Source organism: Cupressus sempervirens, chromosome 2 (genome assembly GCF_028749045.1).
Source record: "Cupressus sempervirens isolate cs-2001-9-10 chromosome 2, ASM2874904v1, whole genome shotgun sequence".
NCBI classification, from domain to species: Eukaryota; Viridiplantae; Streptophyta; class Pinopsida; order Cupressales; family Cupressaceae; genus Cupressus; species Cupressus sempervirens.
In genome coordinates, this window is record NC_143119.1 from 439,892,816 (window position 1) to 439,914,942 (window position 22,127).

The 22,127-nt window shown below is 37.0% G+C and overlaps 1 protein-coding gene across 1 annotated transcript in view; it reads left to right on the forward strand.

Annotated features, from left to right (window-relative positions):
* Positions 1-22,127, forward strand: part of EMB2247 (protein EMBRYO DEFECTIVE 2247) — a 358,900-nt gene that overhangs the window by 314,279 nt on the left and 22,494 nt on the right. The window contains exon 21 of the mRNA XM_089814096.1: positions 1,399-1,546. Within this exon, the coding sequence (XP_089670222.1) occupies positions 1,399-1,546 (148 nt within the window). The remainder of the gene's footprint in view (positions 1-1,398; positions 1,547-22,127) is intronic.

Here is a 22,127-nt window from a genome sequence, read left to right on the forward strand (position 1 = left end):
CTTTAAAATATTGACGAGGCTTGGTTTTATGTTCGGTTATTGTCCATTTTTTCCCCGAGTATTTACGAAGTCTGAAGTTTTTGAAAAGTCTGGGTAAGCTGAGTTATTGCCAAGTCCGAGTTTTTCAACTGTGGTTTAGATAACTAGTGATGACAAGACATAGCAAATGAGACAAATGCAAAGTAGATTGGTGACTTCTCAATACCTCTAGAACCTTTGCAAGACCAAAACACTTCTGCAAGAGAGAATGACAAAAACATCTTGCATAATAAGGATGCATGAAATCTTTGATTACTTGCTTATAAAGGCAATGTGTGATGTATTATGAGAAACTACCTTGATACAAACATTTAATGCCAAAGTAGCTACAAGTGAATGAATTGAAAATGGTACCATTCTAACTAACCTCTAGAAATGACAATTCCAACCTAAGTTAACACATGAATATGTCCCCTTACTACATAATTGTAAGGTACAAGACATGATTCACTCTAATAACAAATCCTAAAATACTTTGTAGTTGTGAGTAAGACCACTCAGAATAGTGGCTTTGATTTGAAATTCAACACAATATAAAGATTTAATATTGGTACAAGATGCTCAACCATGAAAAACTCACCTAAAGTGCATACTTTTGCAATCATAATAAAATTTTTTTCATAGTTTCACACCTAACAAAGCATGTTGCAAGGGCCACCTATTTACTTAGTCAATATGTCCTCTTCTTGCAAGTTGAATCTTATTAACATAGCCTGTCCATGAGTTTGTGTTGTGTTAACTCTACTTTGCTCATAACGTGGTCTAAAATATCTTCCCTTAATCTTTTGAATCATCTTATACTCAATCAATAAAACCCTGCTCTTTCAAGAATGGTTTTGAACTAATCCCAATTAGCAACCATTGGCCTCTTATTAGTTTTCATAGAAACTAAGCAACCTCTCCAACTAATTAGAGCATCACTATCTATTTGAAATATGTGAAAGAATTTCTTTGTGCCCTTCTCGGGTAGAATCACAAATTTGCAGGATGTGATTACCATTGACACAAGTGCAATTACCAGTGATTCAAGTGTAACCACCTCTATACTTCAACAACTTCCATCTGGTGCTTAAATGCTAGCAAAACAAATGTAAACTGTCATCAAAAGAAGCATAACTGCAGTTTTGTAAAGTTAAGGCCATCAGTTCTGTACTTGTTCTGTCCCAAATTCAGTAATGTTCTCAGTTTGTCACCATGATTCTGGTCCTCATGAAAGATTGAGTATGGTTTAATCACTTATAAAATGATTCACGCAAAATATTAATTAAAGAAGAGATGCTTCATGGAATCAATGCCCTTTTGCAATATAACTAAAAATGCATGTACTGTATAATAAACTCTATTTTATCTTGATTTTAGGTACATTGAGGCCAGCAAAACACGTTTTTCTAGAAAGGAAGACACTACAACAATTTTATGTGCACAAGCAGTTCTATTATATGTTTTCGAGAATGTTTTGAAGCTACTCCACCCATTCATGCCTTATGTTACAGAAGAACTTTGGCAGGTAAGTCATTTCAGGAAAGATTTATTTTCATGGCCTATAACAGAATATACACCATATTTGCTATGTCACATGATCAATTTTATTCTTTCCTTTCAAAGGAAACACAAGCCAAGCTGATTGCAATAAGAACTCAGTTAAATACAGGGAGCTTCCATATAGTGTTATAGAGTATTTAATGGACAAATAAATTATAAATTTATTTCAAATGAGGATACACATCAGTTGTTTGTTAATTCTTTCTATTCAATGTGCACTTATCATTTTCTGTAGGTTTGCACTTTTAATGTACACATGTTACTAATTCATTAATTTCTGTTCAACTTCAAAATGAATGCTCTTCATCAGGAATTATATTTTAAATTTGATCAATAAATTTGATTTGAAATCTATACGAAGAGATGAATAAAACAATGCATTGGATAAAAAAATAAGAGAACAGTAATGATGAATCCTAAGAATAAAGGTCTAGACAAATTTGCATTGTCAAATTACACTTTTCAAAGTAAAGTTGTGTAATGAAATCAAACCATTGAAAAGCTGTCTTCCAGGTATACTTCTCCTGATATTGTGCAGATATGGCGACATCCCTAGCTGTAAGATGCAGGGATGAACAAGTGTTCCTACAGCTGTGCATTTAATTTATAATTAAAAAATGATCATATTATTCTTATTTTCTGTACCCCCTCTTCCAACATCACATTAGCCCTAAATTGACAAAAAGACCCCCCTTATCTAATTTTTACATGTCAGAAAAATTTGCACCCGAGTTAGTGCCAAGAAATCATTTTAAGCCGGGTTTGAAGGGGTAGCCATGTTATGTTCATTTGTTTAACAATGCACTGGAAGATAGTGTGATGTTGTCTTCCTAGGAACTTTCCGTTTTAGCAGGGTTAGACTGTCAGCAATGGTTCCAGGAAGTTAATATAGTGGATAGGGAACCCATCTGGGACTAGTGGATCTTGCAGGGGGATCATTTCTGGCGTTTGAAGACTCAGATCCAACTTCCCATTTTTTAAGAAGTGCTACTATTTTTAGTTGTCACCAGTGGGCTGGGGTGCAATGTCATCAGTCTTCAGTGGCCAGGAGATAAGTGCAAAAAAAAAAATGTATTAATGTTAATATTAAATTGACATTAATGATTCATTAATAAATTGAATTTACTTTATTGTAGAGTAACTTTACAAACTAAATGACATTATGAAAATTAAATGACATTTAAATCAAATTATAAAGTCACTTTTTTTGAGAGTATTCTTTTCTATTTATTATTATTTATTGAAATTTGTTAGTGTTTGGTAGCTTTAGTTGGATAAGCTATAGTGCAAATATATATATTAATATATTAAATATATGAGAGGTGGGTGCCACTTGGAAAGCATATACCAAAATAGCAATGCAACTACATTTTGTAGCAATCGTGAAAACTTTAACATGGTAGCAATGCCAAGTTCCCTCATATTAGTATTACAAGCTAGAAGGTAGATCTGAAAAGAAAAGTTTAACAAAAAATGGCAGAACATTCTATGAAGGATTGAATTTATGCAAAGATTGGAAGATGGGTCTTTCTTTGGTGTACAATGTTTTCGCTAAATGCTACAGAACTGGTCAGATTTCATCGATGCCAAACTGATTGGGGGCTTGATCTCCCTATTTCCAATGCTATGGGTCGACTATGGACGTGTAATAACCCCAACAGGTTATAACTTCTTCAAACACCAAAACTCTTTATACTTCAGTTGTTTGACATTTCGTCAAACACTTTGCAAGCAAGCTCTGATACCACTGTAATGGTCCTGCTCAATTCCGACCTTAAAATGCTGATTGAAGGCTCGAAGATTTTTGTCAAACACTTTGCATACAAGGGGCCATATGACTGATATAACTTTTCAGATTGCTGCAATGACTCTTGTTTCGATTTGCATCAAAGAGAATGCTTACAAAAAGACTCCGAATTGTCTAAACAATGACCTAACATGAATGTGCAACTAATTTTGACAATATTCAATACAAATATGTGACTTAAACTACTTGCAATATGCAGCTACAGCAACTAATAATTAAGACATACTTTGGATGCAACTAAGATGGCATTAATGCACTTACCCGAGTGGCATTAATATAAACACTTAGTATGCAAAATTATAACATTATTTATGCCAAAAAGAGAACTTACAACCAATTGACATTTTGTCAAACAATTGGCATGCAAACTAATAAGCTGATCATCAAACTCTAGGTTTACAATATAGATAGTCTAAAAATTACAATGCTCTTTAATTGCAGAATCCTAGCCTTCCTTTGATACCAATAATGCCAAATGGCAAACAAAGACAAGTACACTATGAAAATAGTGAAGTGCTGAAGCTATATTTTGTACTCAGTTGAAAACCTACTTTTCTCAGAAAATATGCCAAATGAGAAGTGAAGAACCTGATTGTAGATGGCTGTAATAATTTTCTACAATGCTGCCCCTTCTGCTTTGCTTTTTTCCGATCTGCTTTTTCCACTTGCTTTTTCCGGATTTGCTTTTTTCGTTTTTGCTTTTTCAAACTGCTTTCTGAGATTGCTTTTTTTCAAAGCTGCTTTTTTCGGACTGCTTTTTCCACCTGCTTTTTTTCGGGTCTGCTTTTTCAGTCTACTTTTTTCGAACTGGCTAGAAATGACCAATAATTTCGGCCCTGCTAAAAATTGCCTCCTGAAATGCTGAAATGTTGAAAATGACCTTAGGCCCAATGATGTCCTAGCTGAAGTGACTGAAGTATCACCTCCAAATATGCAACCCTTCAGAAGATATTTCACTTTCTCAGTTATGCTAATCCAAGAGAGTTTTCGTTCCCAAAGATCAACTGACTATCTGAAACCACTTGGCTCCACAATAGACTATGACTGAATCACAATTTGATGTCAAGAGAGAAATAAACAACTGGATGATTAGAATGAAGCCCGGGGTGCCTATTTATTCTTTTTCTCCACTTTCTCCAGAAACTTCTAGAACATTATTTTATTTTATCTATTAGTGACTTTATAAATTTAAATATTTTATAATTCAAGTCATTTTATTAAATTAATTAAATATAAAGTTACCTTTTAATATTTATTTATTTGATAACTTTATAAATAATTAACTTAATATCACTTATTTATTTAATTAAAATAATTAATTAGTCATCCTCATAAAATATTCATTATTTTGGACAACTTAATTAATTAAATTAATTAAATCAAATTGCCTCCAAAATGGGGACATGACAATCTGCCCTTCCTAAAATTGCTTGTCCCCAAGCAATGGCCGAACAATAAACCAATCAATCCGCCTGGATCCCAAATGTAGTCATGAACTATACTACTATCAATTAACACTGGCTCCTATAATATCCTCTGCAATATAACCAAGAGGAATCCATAATCAAACTGACAATTACAGCTCAACCAAACTCCAAAATCACAACTGCCAACACAGTAAATGCCATCAACACATCCCACTGGCCTATACGGAATGTACAATCCAACTCTACAACAATGCTGAACGCTCCCGAATGAAACTGTACCAAGTATGGAGAATCCACACACTGTACAACTCTTGCAGTCAACACAACTCTACAAATCACCGGCCACTGTCTCATAACCATAACTCCCATGCACTGCTGATGGTGAAAAGACATCACAAGATAAACAGCAACAAATGGAACCCAAACCAAATTTGCCATGAACAAGTGATACAACCCACTGTGACTGATCACCAGCTAAGTTAGGAGATGTCATAGCCAAAGGAGTAGAATCAATAACAACAACCGCTAAAGCATCACTCCCAAACTCCTGCTCTAAGTCATGTATTATCAAGCTGTCAACCGCAGAATCTATCGCCATGTCATGCCCATCACAACTCTCATCCCAAGGCGTCAAACTGTCCCATAACTGATGACAAGCACTAGGAACCAAAGTACATCTCTGTATCATCATCTCATCAACATGGTCATCAAAGGTAAATTGATGAGCATACCTCATAGTGTAATGCCGATAGAATGCATCAATCTCAGTCAGTGGCTCAAACTGCAATCCAGATGAAACTAACTGCAATCGATCATTAACCATGTTGGAATTGACTACTACCTCCGAAGATATCACCAAAGGAGTATTACTAGTAGGAACCATGCCAACTGCCGGCTCACCAACATCACACATGATCTTTGATACAACATCTCTAGTCTCTATGCCATCAGTGCTAGAGGCCACCACTATGTCAGGCATACCGCAACAATTTGCTACAACACCCAACTCAACTGAACCTGACTCTAGTGGGAACGAACCCGATATGCCAATGTTAGTATCAAGGATGGATGCATCCCCATCTCCACTGTCTTTGACAATCTCGACCATGGACATCCTCGGATCACCAGACACCACAGCTTGTGACTGTACAGAATCTGGTAAAGACTGCAGTCACTCTAACTCCACGGTCACCTTAGCCAAATGAAATTGTGATTCCTCGAAAGCCAACTGTGTACTCTCAAGAATCTCAGAAGTCACCTCGAGTTGCTGAGTAAGCTCACTCACCTTATCTTCCTTGGCCAATAATGCATCGTATGCTGTACTCCCCCACTCCATAAGATAATCTCTGTCGGCTACCAACTGCATATAATTCTGTCTCAGAATCCGAATAGCCTCCCATAAAGAGTGGAACTCTGTCAAGGAAAGATAACTGCCTCCCTGCTCATCACTAGTAGGAGAACCCCATCCATAAACTGCTAACAACTGACAAGCAGCATCGAAATGTTGGCAAGCGATAGCAATGTCTCGCTCACTAACTCTCAACTGACTAGACACATGATAGCACTGGCTAGACTGTCTCCTACCAACCTCCTCTGACGCACTGTCTAAAGGAGTATCCTCAAAGTTATTGGTCTCTAGAGTATTACCATCCATATCTTGCGAATCAACTCCAAAGCTCATATCAACATACGGAGTATCAAAAATTGTAGCACCGCTATCCAACTCCTCTGTACCAAAAGAAATTGCCAAGGAAACTAAGTCTTCAAAACTGCCCACTGCATCCTCCTGGATGTCATCAATGCCAATATGATCCTGGGACTCATCTGTACACACTGCCAAATATGAAAGATCATAAACACATTCGAGCAAGAATGGTCGACTGGATATATGAACAAAGCCCAACACCGGTGTATAAAAACTAATACCAACATCGGACAAGCTGTTGGTGCAAGAAAAGACAACACCGTGCAATCTGCTAATCAAATCCACGATAACACCCAAACAATCACTGCTACCAAAAAGTGTTAAAGATCTCCAGTCAACTGAATCCCAAACGCCAATATAACAATCTTGAGTCCATATCCGTAAACTAGAATCAGCTGGTAACTCAAGCAAACTCCTCACCTGAGTAATATGACCAATACCAACTAACTCCACATACCTGTCTGACATTGTCCCTGTATCCTGGATGTGAATGCAAGATGAACTCACAACATTATCAACGACCACATATGATTTACGTGCTGCAGAAAGCTAAGTATCAGGAGTGCAAGATGGAACTAAACTCAACTCCATGCCATGCTTATCCCCATGTCTCTCCCAGTCCTGTAATGCCAATGGAGTATTCACCAAAGAAGCTCGAGTGTCCTCAAGCTCACAAGAAAGCCTGTCAACTTCCTCCTCCTTCCTCCTCAAGGCATCTGAATAGTCTCTGACAAGTCTAAGAAGATGGTCACAATCTGATAGAAGATGTAAATAACTGAACTTCATCGTTCTCATTCCTTCCCTAATCGCCTGTAAGTCAACACAAGAAGACTTCGCCTAAACTCCCTTATGTCTACCCTGTAACTGAATCATCTGAATGTGATCCTCTATCATATCCCGCATCCTGTCATGATGAGATAATGAAGTCATAATACTGTCTTCGCTCACCTTCAGCTGGCTGGACAAATCATGTGAAGTACTACCAGTCTCAACCTCATGTGACGAAGCATCTATCTGTGCCTGGTACTCTCTCTCAGCAAAGTCATGAATGCTCAATGTCTGCTCATCTCTACCAAGTATCTCACCATCATGCACAACAACATCTTCATAATCATCATCTGAACCCACTACGTTGTAGTCACTGCCTGTTGGAACTAAACCATCCCGAGTACCTGTGACATCACCCTCTGACGACCTGTATATAATTGTCTCAACTTGAGTATCAAGTTGACCGTTACTATCAATCTGCGTAATATCCATTCCCACTACCTTCTGAAGTATTGTGTGCTCAACATCTTCCTCCAAGCTAGTCTGATTTTTGTCCTCCCTAGATTCGGCTATATGCTGGTCACCAACTGCTGCAAACTCCTTGTAGAGGTTTCTAGATACCTCACTTGTAGAGACCTCTTGTTCCTCTTTGTCTTTGTTCTGTGATGTAGTCCTCTTAAACATGGAAACCATCAATTCATTCATCCTTTTCTGACTTTCATCCAACCTTTTCAAATTTTGTTTAAGCTTCTTCATATCCTTGTCCCACTGCTTCTGGGTACTTGAAGTAAACATGATTAACTAACTGATTCAATGTCCAATCTACCCAACAGGATGGCAGGTCAATAGCTCTGATACCACTATAATAACCCCAACAAGTTATAACTTCTTCAGATGCCAAAACTCTTTATACTTCAGTCGTTTGACATTTTGTCAAACACTTTGCAAGCAAGCTTTGATACCACTGTAATGGTCCTGCTCAATTCCGACCTTAAAATGCTGATTGAAGGCTCGAAGATTTTTGTCAAACACTTTGCATACAAGGGGCCATATGACTGATATAACTTTTCAGATGCTACAATGACTCTTGTTTCGATTTGCATCAAAGAGGATGCTTACAAAAAGACTCTGAATTGTCTAAACAATGACCTAACATGAATGTGCAACTAATTTTGACAATATTCAATACAAATATGTGACTTAAACTACTTGCAATATGCAGCTACAGCAACTAATAATTAAGACAAATACTTTGGATGCAACCTAGGATGGCATTAATGCACTTACAACCAAGTGGCATTAATATAAACACTTAGTATGCAAAATTATAACATTATTTATGCCAAAAAGAGAACTTACAGCCAATTGACATTTTGTCAAACAATTGGCATGCAAACTAATAAGCTGATCATCAAACTCTAGGTTTACAATATAGATAGTCTAAAAATTACAATGCTCTTTAATTGCAAAATCCTAGCCTTCCTTTGATACCAATAATGCCAAATGGCAAACAAAGACAAGTACAATATGGAAATAGTGAAGTGCTGAAGCTATATTTTGTACTCAGCTGAAAACCTACTTTTCTCAGAAAATATGCCAAATGAGAAGTGAAGAACTTGATTGTAGATGGCTGTAATAATTTTCTACAATGCTGCCCCTTCTACTTTGCTTTTTTCCGATCTGCTTTTTCCACTTGCTTTTTCCGGATTTGCTTTTTTTCGTTTTTGCTTTTTCGAACTGCTTTTTCGGATTGCTTTTTTTCGGAGTTGCTTTTTTCGGACTGCTTTTTTCGCCTGCTTTTTTTTGGGTCTGCTTTTTCGGCCTGCTTTTTTCGAACTAGCTAGAAATGACAAATAATTTCGGCCCTGCTAAAAATTGCCTCCTGAAATGCTGAAATGCTGAAAATGGCCTTAGGCCCAATGATGCCCTAGCTGAAGTGACTGAAGTATCACCTCCAAATGTGCAACCCTTCAGAAGATATTTCACTTCCTCAATTATGCTAATCCAAGGGAGTTTTCGTTCCCAAAGATCAACTGACTATCTGAAACCACTTGGCTCCACAATAAACAATGTGACTGAATCACAATTTGATGTCAAGAGAGAAATAAACAACTAGATGATTAGAATGAAGCCCAAGGTGCCTATTTATTCTTTTTCTCCACTTTCTCCAGAAACTTTTAGAACATTATTTTATTTTATCTATTAGTGACTTTATAAAAAATATTTTATAATTCAAGTCACTTTATTAAATTAATTAAATATAAAGTTACCTTTTAATATTTATTTATTTGATAACTTTATAATTAATTAACTTAATATCACTTATTTATTTAATTAAAATAATTAATTAGTCATCCTCATAAAATATTCATTATTTTGGACAACTTAATTAATTAAATTAATTAAATCAAATAGCCTCCAAAATGGGGACATGACAGGACGTCGGTCAATGTACTCGACAGTGGAGGTATCGTGTATGAGTAGATCGAGAGGATTCAACTATAGGAAATTCCAATGTATCTACTTAACATGGATTGTGGGCGGATGCAAGTTCAGTGTGTGGTCAATGTCAGCACGGTTGGACTTGTGATCCCCTGTCCGATTGGCTTTGGAGATAGAGTCTTATGTTTATTAAATGTCACAAAATAAAAACAACACTGAGATTGAGTGCAGGTTGTCCACAAACTGTGGGTGTCCAAATGGGACGATTGGGATGGGGTTGCCAGTGTCACAAAGGTGATGTCAATGACCAATCTCAATATTTGTGATACCTATGTTCATTCTGAATTTGACACCGCCAATACTGGATCATGCTCACAATACATATAAGGAAAGCAGTATTATATATACTACAACATAACAGTCACGAAGAGTCACAAAATTATTTTGACAATTTTTCTTTTGACTCAAGAGAAGGCTGGTTTATTATATTATATTGAAATCGTTTACAAATCTTGTGCTAATTCGAGCAACAACACGAGAATTACAAGCTTATTCAAGCTCCTTTTGAGCAACCACACAAGAAACAAAATTTGGAAGACCAAGAGTCACAACTTAGAATCCACCTTTTTACAACTACACAAATACAACCAATAGAAGACCAAGAGTCACAACATAGAATTCTACAAAGATGTCCCTCTTGGGATTTGAACCAAGGTCTCCACAATGATAACTCATTGCTTCAACCAACCAATCTAAACCCCATGGATCCGGTTTATTATATTTGAAACTGGTGAGTAAGTAAATAATGTCAAAAAATTGGTTGTCATAGAACCAATTTCTAAAAACAATTGGCAGGTTTGTGATTTTGTAAAGTCACTTGATATTTTGAAAAGTGATGAAGTGCTAGTACAAGCTTATGCTGAAAGTGGAAGGACACATCAGATCTGATTGCACTGTCAGGAATTGCCTATTAGAGGGGATGTGAAATATGAAGGACCCCATGTTTGGAAGGGTATAACATATGTCAGTCATGCCTTGCATGCAGAATCTCTTTCTTTTGAGCATCCAGTCACTTAGACAATGGTTGAATTGTATGCTCATCTTCCTCAATGGGTTGTTAAAGCATACTCTCCTCTCTGGTGTATTTGATACTAAACCTAGAATATGCGCAATACCCAACAATAGTGAAGATGATATGCTGAGAACAAATAAGGAAAAAAGAGGAAGATTGATTCTGACTCAAAAAAAGATTGAGATTCAAAGGGAGCTTGACATTTCATTAGATGCAACCTTGAAAGACAGGGAGCAGATAGAGGATATGGTTTCATCAAACTTCAGTGATCTCGGATGTATTGACTCATAGGGAGTAAATCATGTTGGTAAGGAATCTCCAATGCTCAATAAATTGTAAATAGTTAAGAGCTAAGTCACAAGATTCGCCGAATTTCATCCTTTTGATTCGAATTTCAGCGAATTTCAACTCTTTCCGAATGTCATCCGAATTTTATGAATTTTAACTTAATACTGTAATTTAATATAATATTATTTAATTTTAAACTGATATTGAGTTATTTAGTTAAACTATTTAACAATGTTCAACTATTTTAACAACTTTGTGGATATATTAGTAATATTTAAAAATATATAAATATATATAACTAAATTTTAATGTCGAATTTTTTCCCGAACTTTTACCCTTGCCGGATTTCATTCGAATTTTATGATCGACGAACTCGAATTCGAATTCGAACCTTGTGACTTAGGTTAAGAGGACTGCAATTTATGAATATTGTTCATAACTATATGGGCCTATCCCCTGTGTACATCATGAGGAAGTGACGACTTCCAAATGATTATCACTTGTATTTGCAGAAGTTATTCTAAGGTGACAATCTTCTAGTAATTTCATTGAAATGTCAAATCAGTTGACATTCAAATATTAAATGAGTCGATATTCAAGATACTAGAAAATCAAATGAGTTGACTTTTAAATGTCAAATGAGTTGGCATTCAATATACTGGGAAGTCAAATGAGTTGACATTCCAGAAACCATTTTTATGTTGAGGTAATATGTTATTCATATTGTGTATGAATCTTGTTTATCCTCCCTAGCTAAGAGGGAGTGTTAGTGTTTGGTAGCTTTAGTTGAATAAATTGTAGTGCAAATATACATATTATATATATAAGTGTGAGATATAATATATATATTAATATATTAAATATTTGAGACATTTATTTCTCATTATATTAATTAAATACTAATGAATGGACATATCCCGTGAAGGGACACGTCTATGATTCTATCCATACTTTATCCTATATTAGAGAGATGGGTGCCATTTAGAAAGCATATACTAGAATGGCAATGCAACTACATTTTGTAGCGATCATAAAAACTTTAACAAAACTAATTATTATTATGTGTTAAGCTCAAGTAGACTTGAACCCAAGACCTAGACGAGAAACAATTTACCATTGTATTGTAGGCTCTTGCCTAAATTATAAAGTCTCTTTATTAAAATATAACAAAGTCAATAAATATTGTTTTGGGCAGCCATTTGACGAGAAAAATTAATAAATCAATCAATTAATGAATTAATTGGGAGCCATTTTTTACATGGAGTTTGAAGGCTATAAAAAGTTAATGAATAGATTTATTTGGAGATTATTATTCATTATTCTTTTGGATTGATCAAGTTTGGAGAGGATAACCAAGATTTGCAGCCTTGTTTTCAGACTTTTGAGAACAAAAATTCTCAGGAGGAATAATGCTTGCAGGTGTGAGAGATCACCCAAGGGCATATTGCAAGGTACTTCATTTCAGGGGTTGCGAGAGAGCTTAATAATTCCAGATCTGAAATAGAATTGAAATGGTAAGTAGATGTATTTTTTGGTAGGTAGATTGAAGGGTAAAGATTGCAGATTTTCGTTGGAATTCAATCTTATCAAGTTTTCATCAGTCATGCAGGAGGAAAACGAAGGGTAAAATGGAAAGAAGACAAATTGTAGATTAGTAGATTAGGAATTCATTTGCTGGCTGTACCACTTAAAGGGCTGGCCCATCCATCTCAAGGATCCAGCATAGGGTTTCTTGGCTTGAATCCTAGGTCATTAGATTTGTTGTGGCTACTGATTATTGGCTGCAAGTTAAATCAATTTCAAACAATGCCACTCCTTGCTGATCCCTTGTACCAGACATCGCCCAAAATGGGTATGTAATCATTAAGAAAATGGTTAGTTAAAATTAGTGGGGTGATTATTTATTCAATGTTCATTTACAACCATTACACCTCACTATCTATAGGACATTTTAGAAGAACAAATCTCTCAAACTTTTGATCACTAGGCATACCGATTATTTTATTTTGTTAGAGAGATGCTTGAGGCGTAAGGGGATTTTAAAGTTAATTTAGAGTGAATAATAGATATGATATGATATGATATGATAGATTTTAATGACGTCCACGAGACTAAAGTAGTCTATGGGACCCATGCAATCACCCTCCCCAGTCAGGAGCCAAACTAGTCAGTTGCAAAGTTTTGGTTAACTTGTCTCTTCTTCTCTGAATTTTGATAATCAAATCCGCTGTTCTCTTCACTTGATCTTCCTCGAATAAATAGTTGAAGTCCTTGTTCTGCAGAATTTTTGTATAATCAGATCTGATGTCGTTGTAAGCCAGAAATTCCATGACAAAGTGTTGCTCTGTCTCCACTGTTCCCATATTGCAGAATAAACATGTTTTGTCTGCCCACTCTTCCTTTGGAACTTGCCATCTACCAGTTTCACATCGTAGCTGATGTGAACTAGTTCTAATTTGTGCTATCAACATTTTTGCTTTCCAGTTAATAGGTGCCCTTATATAGGCCTTTTCATCATGACTAGAAGTGGGATTAAATTCTTTAATGTAATAAGATTTTTTTCGCCCTATGTGTCTTGTCCACAGAATATTGCGGAATTTTTCATTGACAAACTTTTTTATTTCTTGAATGTTATCCGGGCAAGTTTGGATGTTGATATCCCATTTTTGCATCCATTTGTCATTTTGTTTCATCCATGTGCTTTTCCGCCTCACAAGTTTTTCCTCTATTACCAACTTGGGCCAACGATGTGTTTCCAGACCTTGGGTTTTCTTTAAATAGCTTAGCATTCGGATCAATGCGACGGCTTCTAATGGAAAGGAACCCACCTCCACCAAAAGGATTTCATACGGAACTGTGGTCTTGACTTTAAGATTGCATGTGATGAAGTGTTTTTGAATTCTTTCTACTTGTCGCCATTTCTGTTTGGACATACTACCGCCCCACACTTCACATCCGTATAGAATAACCGGAGTGACCAGCAAACCAAACAGAGTTTTCATGGTTGTCCAATCCCATAATTCTGCGTTCCTGCACTTGTTTTGTAAAGAGTATAATGCCTTCCAGCCCCCTTGGATCCTTTTCGATCTGCAAGTATCCCAGTTGAGTTTGTTATGAAAATCGATGCCCAAGTATTTGTACTCTTCCACAATCTCAAGGGGGCTATTTTCAAACAGAAACTTGTCTTGTATGCCCCTATTCTTCTTTAGTGAGAAGATCATAATTTTGGTTTTGCTAGTGTTAACTTGCATTCCTACATCATGACAAAAAATTTCTAGTGCTTTCAAGTGCTCTTTCAAACCTTTAGCTGTTCTAGCAAGAATTATGAGATCATCTGCATATAAGAGCAATCTTATCACAAAGTGGGCCAGCTGCACCCCCTCACCATTGGTCTTGTTTATCCACTCTTCTAACTTGTCTTGTATGCCCCTATTCTTCTTTAGTGAGAAGATCATAATTTTGGTTTTGCTAGTGTTAACTTGCATTCCTACATCATGACAAAAAATTTCTAGTGCTTTCAAGTGCTCTTTCAAACCTTTAGCTGTTCTAGCAAGAATTATGAGATCATCTGCATATAAGAGCAATCTTATCACAAAGTGGGCCAGCTGCACCCCCTCACCATTGGTCTTGTTTATCCACTCTTCTAACTTGTCAATATAGAGCCCGAATAGTGTTGGAGAAAGAGGACACCCTTGCTTAACCCCGATGTTGCTGTCAAAATCTTCTGATATCCCTTCTGTCGTTCGGATTTTAGCTTTGACCTACTCATATAATCTGTAAACAGCTGACCTAAGTTCTTTAGGGACTTCCAGCTCTACCATTCTATCCCATAGTTTATTACGTGGCACTGTGTCGAAAGCTTTTTTAAAGTCCACGAAACAACAAAAAGCCTCGTTCCCCGGAGTGTCCCAAACTTTCTCTATCAAATGCCTGAGAGTGATGTCGTGATCTATAGTAGAGTGCTTCGTTCTAAAGCCTACTTGTTTCGGTCTAAGTGTTTCGATGATAGCTTACTGTAAACACTTTTGAAGAAAAAAGTACGAAACAAATGATCCTTAGTGATAATTGTTGGTTTGCTAAGAGGCCACAATTGCCAACTTTTGATAACTTGCTAATTTTATTATAAATTGACTGTTGATTTGATAGTTCATTTTTCTATTATAAGTTCCTAACTTGTCTCTTTTCAAGTTTTTGTTTGCAAATATGTTTTCTCCTTCACCTCACTTATTGTAGATGTCACTATATATGCTGATACAGAGTCTCCTATTCTTGAAGAAATTAATGAGACATTTGGCAACATGCTTAGGTAGATGAAGTAAGCAATTTGGAACAAAGATTCTAATATGAGATTATATGAGTAACATACTAATCTCTTATTTAGAAAGCACCAACATCCAAAACAATGGGCCACTTTTAACATTGGGTCTTCAATGAATGACATACATTATGATAGTCTTCGTTCACTCAATTCCGTAATTCCCATCTTCTCATTTAGCATACCATAAATATACTTGTGTGCTTGTGTCTTTTCTTATTCTCCTTATCTTCTCACATTTGTATCTTGCATAAATGTCTCATAGTTACTCATATGCTTCATGATGATATCATTTATCTCCACCAAATCTAATTATATTCTCATTCACCAACCTGCTCTTAAACCATATATTCTTTATTTCATAAATCAACTTAGAGCATTTTCACTGATGTATTCCTTCAAGCAGAAAAATTCTTCTCTAAGGTTTCTAAAACCTGTATGGATATTATTGCAAGGCTTGTTCTTTTAAGTTACATTTTATCTTTATTACATACCTCCTCACAGGCCCTTTCATGCAAAGGAGGCGATCATTCATAGAGTTAGCTTTATCAAAGGAGGCAACTTCTCTTTGGTCAGCCTCATTAAACATTAAGAATTTTTTTTTAAGTCTCTCGAAAGGGGCTACAACATTTGGAGGCTTGACTCATGTTTACATCTAATATTTGTTTAATTAATTCCCTTTTCTTTTAGCAGATTCCTTAGCTGTCCTTAATTGGAATCTTTCTTTCTTGCACATCAAATTAACATCCTTAGTTGCTAATCATCCCAGCCAGCATTCACGTTCATTTCCATGAGTGTTTACCTTGGTTGGATATATACTCTAATGCATATTTTTCTACTCAGGCCATGCTTGTTCTAGCTAGACTTTTCTGTATCTTCCCAATTGCATAAAACTAAGCAATAACGATAATGAAGGACATTTCTCTTTTCTAAGATGGAAAGAAGTCTTTAGGTTGATAGATTGTAATTGTCATTGCTTGTTATCTCCAAAGCTCATTATTGACATACATTATTATTTAGATCAACCAACATCTTAGATAAACTAAGCCTGTGACTTAGTTTCTCCTAATTGTTCAAGTAACTTTGTGCTTGATTATCTGTAAATACCAAAAATTCTTTAGGCAATAGGTAATGTCTCCATTTCTTAAGTTCCTAGACCAATGCATACAACTCCAAATCATAAGAGTACTTCCTCTTGGCCTCTTTCAATTTTTCACTGAAGAATGCTATTGGTCTTCCTTCTGGATTGATCACTGCTCCTACAGCCAAATTAGACGTATCACACTCAATAGAGAAATTTTTTCTGAAATCAGGTGTAATGACCTAAATTTCCCATCCTTTAATTGACTTCTATTATCATACAAGATTGAGCAAATTACAAGTTCATAAGCAAGGGAATTGACTATTGACTATTATAATAGACTAATTGTTTCTCGGAAATATCTTAACTAACAATGATAGGTGAAATCAAAAACTAATTTTTATGAACATGAGATAGAAGATCATTAACTAGTTGATACACTTAAATATCTTTTCAATTAATGAAAGGAAAGTAATGCAACAACATAGTTAATTATACATATAATTGAATTCAGATACACATGGAAAGGAACAAGATGCCCATTAACTTCATTTGGCTTTGAATGAAATCTTGATCTGTCTTGTGCAAGTTTAGACATTGGTGGAGAGGAGAAGCATTGACAAAGGCTTAACCACCCAACCACAAACCTAGTGTATCCCCTCTCACTCTCAACATATAATGGCCCTACCCTGTGTGGGAGAGAGCACGAAAGCACCATTATGTCATGCCACCTAAGCATCTTGGTGTTAAAGTGTCAACCATGCAACCGGCTAGACCCTATATACCCTCCTAACAGTCTGTCTATCTGACCGGTGGCTAATCTGGCCTCTAGTGATCACAGCAACATCAATTTCATCCAAACCTATCTTGGCCAGGGATTTACATGGACACGATGTGCCCAATCACCCACCACTTGACTTGGCAAACAAGACATTCCTCAATGGACCACCATAAATTAACTAAGTTATAGTTTTCTAGACTTGGGTTTACTTTTCTTCTTTATATTTTCACTGACACGATTCTCAATTTTGCAGGACATTCCCACAGTCTATAGTTCCATGATTTACACCTTTCATCTCAGCCTTACTCATTTGTCCTTGATGATCATTGGTGTACCCATCCAGCATTCATGGTACTTATAGATTTCAATTTTATAGAACAAGTCTCCCCACTCCTCAAGGGGGGTTATTAAATGAGCTTATGATACTATTCCCTTATTCAAATCATGATTAACATGCTTGAAGGTGCACTTTTGAGGAGTAAGCCTTACACTCTCAAAGACACATAGATACTTAATGACTTGTACTTACAACTTTCCTTGGCTAATCAATACAAAAAGATTTATTGAGCAAGGCCATGATATATTGCTCTCACAGGGCCGTTCAGATTTTATATCAGAACTAGTTATGTAATTTCACATCATGCTATAGAGGATCTTTTAACAGAAATAGACATGTAAAATTTAATAATATTTGTAGGCTCAATAACTATCTTTCAAATAAACGAAGCATGATATAAATTAAATGTAATGTTCCAATGTCTCACTATCTCTGAAAAAAAATGGATTCGTTTAGTTGAATGCCCGAAATCAACTTTTCCAAAACTTGCACATGGGTAACCTAGATAGGTCGTACGGTAGTTTGAATGTTGTTGAGGACCGAGTGGCCATACAATGTTCTGAAGGCTGTACAGGTCATACAAAGGTAAAATGTCAAGGTCGTACAGTAGGCTAATGGTCATACGGTAACAATAGGATGACTATACGATATTCAAGATGATGTCCATACAGTGCCAGGAGGGGTGTACAGTTTGAGGGTGGTAGCGTACGGTGGGACTGTGTGTCGAAGACAAGGGGCCGTACAGTGAAGCAGACAGGTAGGCCGTACAGTATGAGTACTGGAGGCCGAAGGGGTGGGGGGAGATGATGCTGTGCAGAGGTTGTTCGTACGGTGGTACGGTCAAGATGATGTATGGGGAAGATAGGAAATGCAGCACGACAAAGAAAATTCGACAACCCAGTTAGCAATTGCAATATATTAAACACGAATAACTTGCACGAAAAAACTAGAGACCAAATGCGAACAATCCTTCAAATCAATATTTGTCAAACGATGGTGCTCCGACTTGCCAGATCCGAGTGAAGTGTTACAGGTGACAGAATAAGGTGAGGGTTGAATCCCACCGAAACCGGATGAACCAAATAGGGAAGGTCTTTCACTTCCAAAATGGTGAACGATAGAGAACTCCAATAGGAATTTGCAGTACAAAGAAATAATCCAAATTGCATACCTAATGACTACCTACAAGTCATGCTTAAATACCCATCGGGAAAACTTTCCAAGGGTATACAAAGATAGCCGATGGCAACACAAACAACAGAAACAAAAAAATAAAAATGGGTCCAAGATATTTTAAATCAATTGGCCCAATAACAAAGATATGATTAATAAACTATTTTATGACAGGAATATTATAGTCCTCCTGTCCCAAATTTTTTTGCCCTCAAGCAAACACAGTGCCAGATGCTGTAGAATGTGCTTGCCTTCCCAAGTAGCATCATCCAGCAGCAAGTGTTTCCACTGTACCAAATATTCCTTCACTGTTCGATTTTGTAGGGTCTTCTCACGTACTTCAGTAATCTCGGCTGGTTCCAAATTGAGTTTTCCTTCTTCATTGAGTGGCAGAAGGTTTGAAGCTACCGTGATGTTTTGTCCCACACCTTTCTTCAGGTAGGAAACATGAAAAATGTTGTGAATACGACTCCCCTCCGAAAGTTCTAGCTCATAGGCAACTTCACCGATGCGACGAACTATATGATAAGGGCCATAGAATCATGGCTTCAATTTTTCTTTTCCCTTCTCCTTCAATGAGGATTGATGGTATGGCTGGAGCCTGAGATAGACCAGGTCTCTCACTTCAAAACTCTTCTCCATTCAGTGTTTGTTGGCATACATCTTTTATTGATTCTGTGTCTGTTGTAAGTTTTCCTTCAGGTATCTTAGGATGTCCTGACCCTCTTGAAGCCAGTCACTCGCCCTTGATGCACGACTGTCACCAAGAACCATGTCGATGAAGGAAAGGGGTTCGTACCCATATAGTGCTTTGAATGGTGCCATTTCGATGGACATGTGGTACGTGGTATTGTAATAATATTCCCCTAGGTGTATCCATTTGACCCACGCCCGTTGTTGTGCTAAGATGTAGTTTCGAAGGTAACCTTTGAGCCACTTGTTCACAATCTTTGTTTGTTCATTTGTCTAAGGGTGGTAACTAGTACTTAGTGACAATTTTGTCCCTGCCAAACAATACAGTTATGTCCAAAAGATACTAATGAATCACCCATCTCGATCATTGACAATGTTTCGAGGTAACCGTACAGACGAAAGACTTCTCTAAAAAAAAAATCGACAACTTGTGTGGCCTGAAAATCTAAGGGGATGGCAAAGAAATGTGCATACTTTGTCAATCTGTCAACCACTACGAAGATACAATCCTTTCCGTTCACTTTGAGAAGTCCAGTTATGAAATCCATCGAGAGACTTTCCCACCTATGTTCTAGAATTGGCAGAGGTTGCAATAACTTGACAGGTAGAGTATGTTCGGATTTGTTCTGCTGGCAGACCGCACACTCTCTTACATACTGCAATACGTCTCTTTTAAGTCCTTTCCATGAGAACCTCTCCTTGAGATGTTTGTAAGTTTTGAGGAAGCCTAGGTGTCCTCCCAAGGGTGAGTCGTGTACCTCCTTCAAGATTTTCTGCTTCAATTTGGATTCCAACACTAAAAATATCCAATTCTTAATGTAAATGATGTCATCCTTCACTTTGTACCGATCATTCGGAGTGTTGTCATCCATTAGCTCACAAGCAAATGTGTTTTTGGAATATTCTACCAACAAATGTGCTTTCCAGTCGGCTGAAATCTATGTTAGTAAGTAGCTGGCAGGTTTCCAGGACAAAGCATCTGCAACCACATTGTTCTTTCCTTTCACATATTCAATGTCAAAATCAAAAGCCTGAACCTTGCTCACCCATTTTTGTTGCCTCTCGTTCAAGTCCCATTGCTCTAGAAAATATCTCAAACTGTTGTGATCCATACGAACGACAAACTTGGCGCCCACCAAATACTGTCAAAACTTGGTTAGTGCATGTACGATGGCCAACAACTCTTTGTTGTAGATGGAATATAAGTGTTCTGTTTGCATAAGCTTCCTTCTTTCATAGGCTATCAGGTGTCTTTCTTGCATCAGCACTACGCTAATGCCTTCTCTGGATGCATCGCACTCCATAATGAACGGTCGAGTGAAGTAAGATATAGCAAGCATGGGACAAGTGCTCATTGTTTTCTTTAGCTTATCAAAAGTGAGTTGTGCCTTTTCGTTCCACTAGAAGCAGCCATGTCTTGTCAGATCTGTTAGTGGTGCGCTGAGCTGAGAGAACCCCTTTACAAACCTCCGGTAACAATTGCATAGTCCAAAAAATCCTCGCAACTCTGTGAGTGATTTTGGGGGAGGCCAATCAAGGATAGCCTAAATCTTCTCCTGATGAACTTGAACGCCATATTTACTGACAACATATCCCAAGTACAATATTTCTATCATACCGAATTTACACTTCGATTGCTTGGCAAACAAAGACTGATCCTTCATAATCCTTAGGACTTCATCCAGATGCTTTAGGTGTTCTTCCCATGTTGTGCTATAAATAAGAATATCGTCAAAAAATACTAGTAAGTACTTACACAATTGTTGTTAAAAATGTGATTCATGCATGATTGGAATGTAGCAGGTGCGTTTGTCAATCCGAATGGCATGACCAAGAACTCATAATGCTCGTAGTGACAACAAAGAGCCATCTTTTCCATGCCTTCCTCCCTCATACGGATCTGATGGTATTTGAAACAGAGATTTATTTTCGAAAAATAGACTACGCCATGTAATTCATCTAGCAACTCATCTATCCTTGGAATGGGATATCTATTCTTTATTTTTTTTTGTTCAATGCACGGTAGTCCACACACATGCACATCGTACCATCCTTCTTGACCAATACCATTGATGATGCGAAAGGGCTAGAACTAGGACAGATCCATCCTTTCTCTAGCAATTCTTGAATCGTCTTTTCAATCTCATCTTTGAATTTCTTGGGATGGTGATAGGGTGTGGTTATGACCGGCTTGGCTCTTGCTTCCAACTCGATAGTATGTTCAAACCCCCAATGAGGCAGTATGCTTGGAGGAATGTCAATAAAAAATTCATCATGTTCACTTAATATATTCTGGAGATCATCATCCTGGGGAGGTGTTCATTGCCCTTTTATAGGTTCCGTCAAGATATAACAATGTGCAACCCAAGCAACGTCATCACGTCGAAAAATTGCTTCCATCCAATGTGCAGAAACTTCCTTCGGACTTTCATTTGCCATTCCACGGAGAACAATCTTCTTTCCATCGACAACAAAAATGAAGCCCATCTATTTGAAGCTTTGAGTGTATTCATCAAGTGTCTCCATCCACTGTATGCCTAGAATAACCTCCATATCATCAAGGTCCACTATGAAGAAATCCTCGATCACCATGTGATTCGCCATTGTGATACTTAGCTGAAGAACAAGGTGTGTGCAGGGCAAGAGAGTCCCTTCGA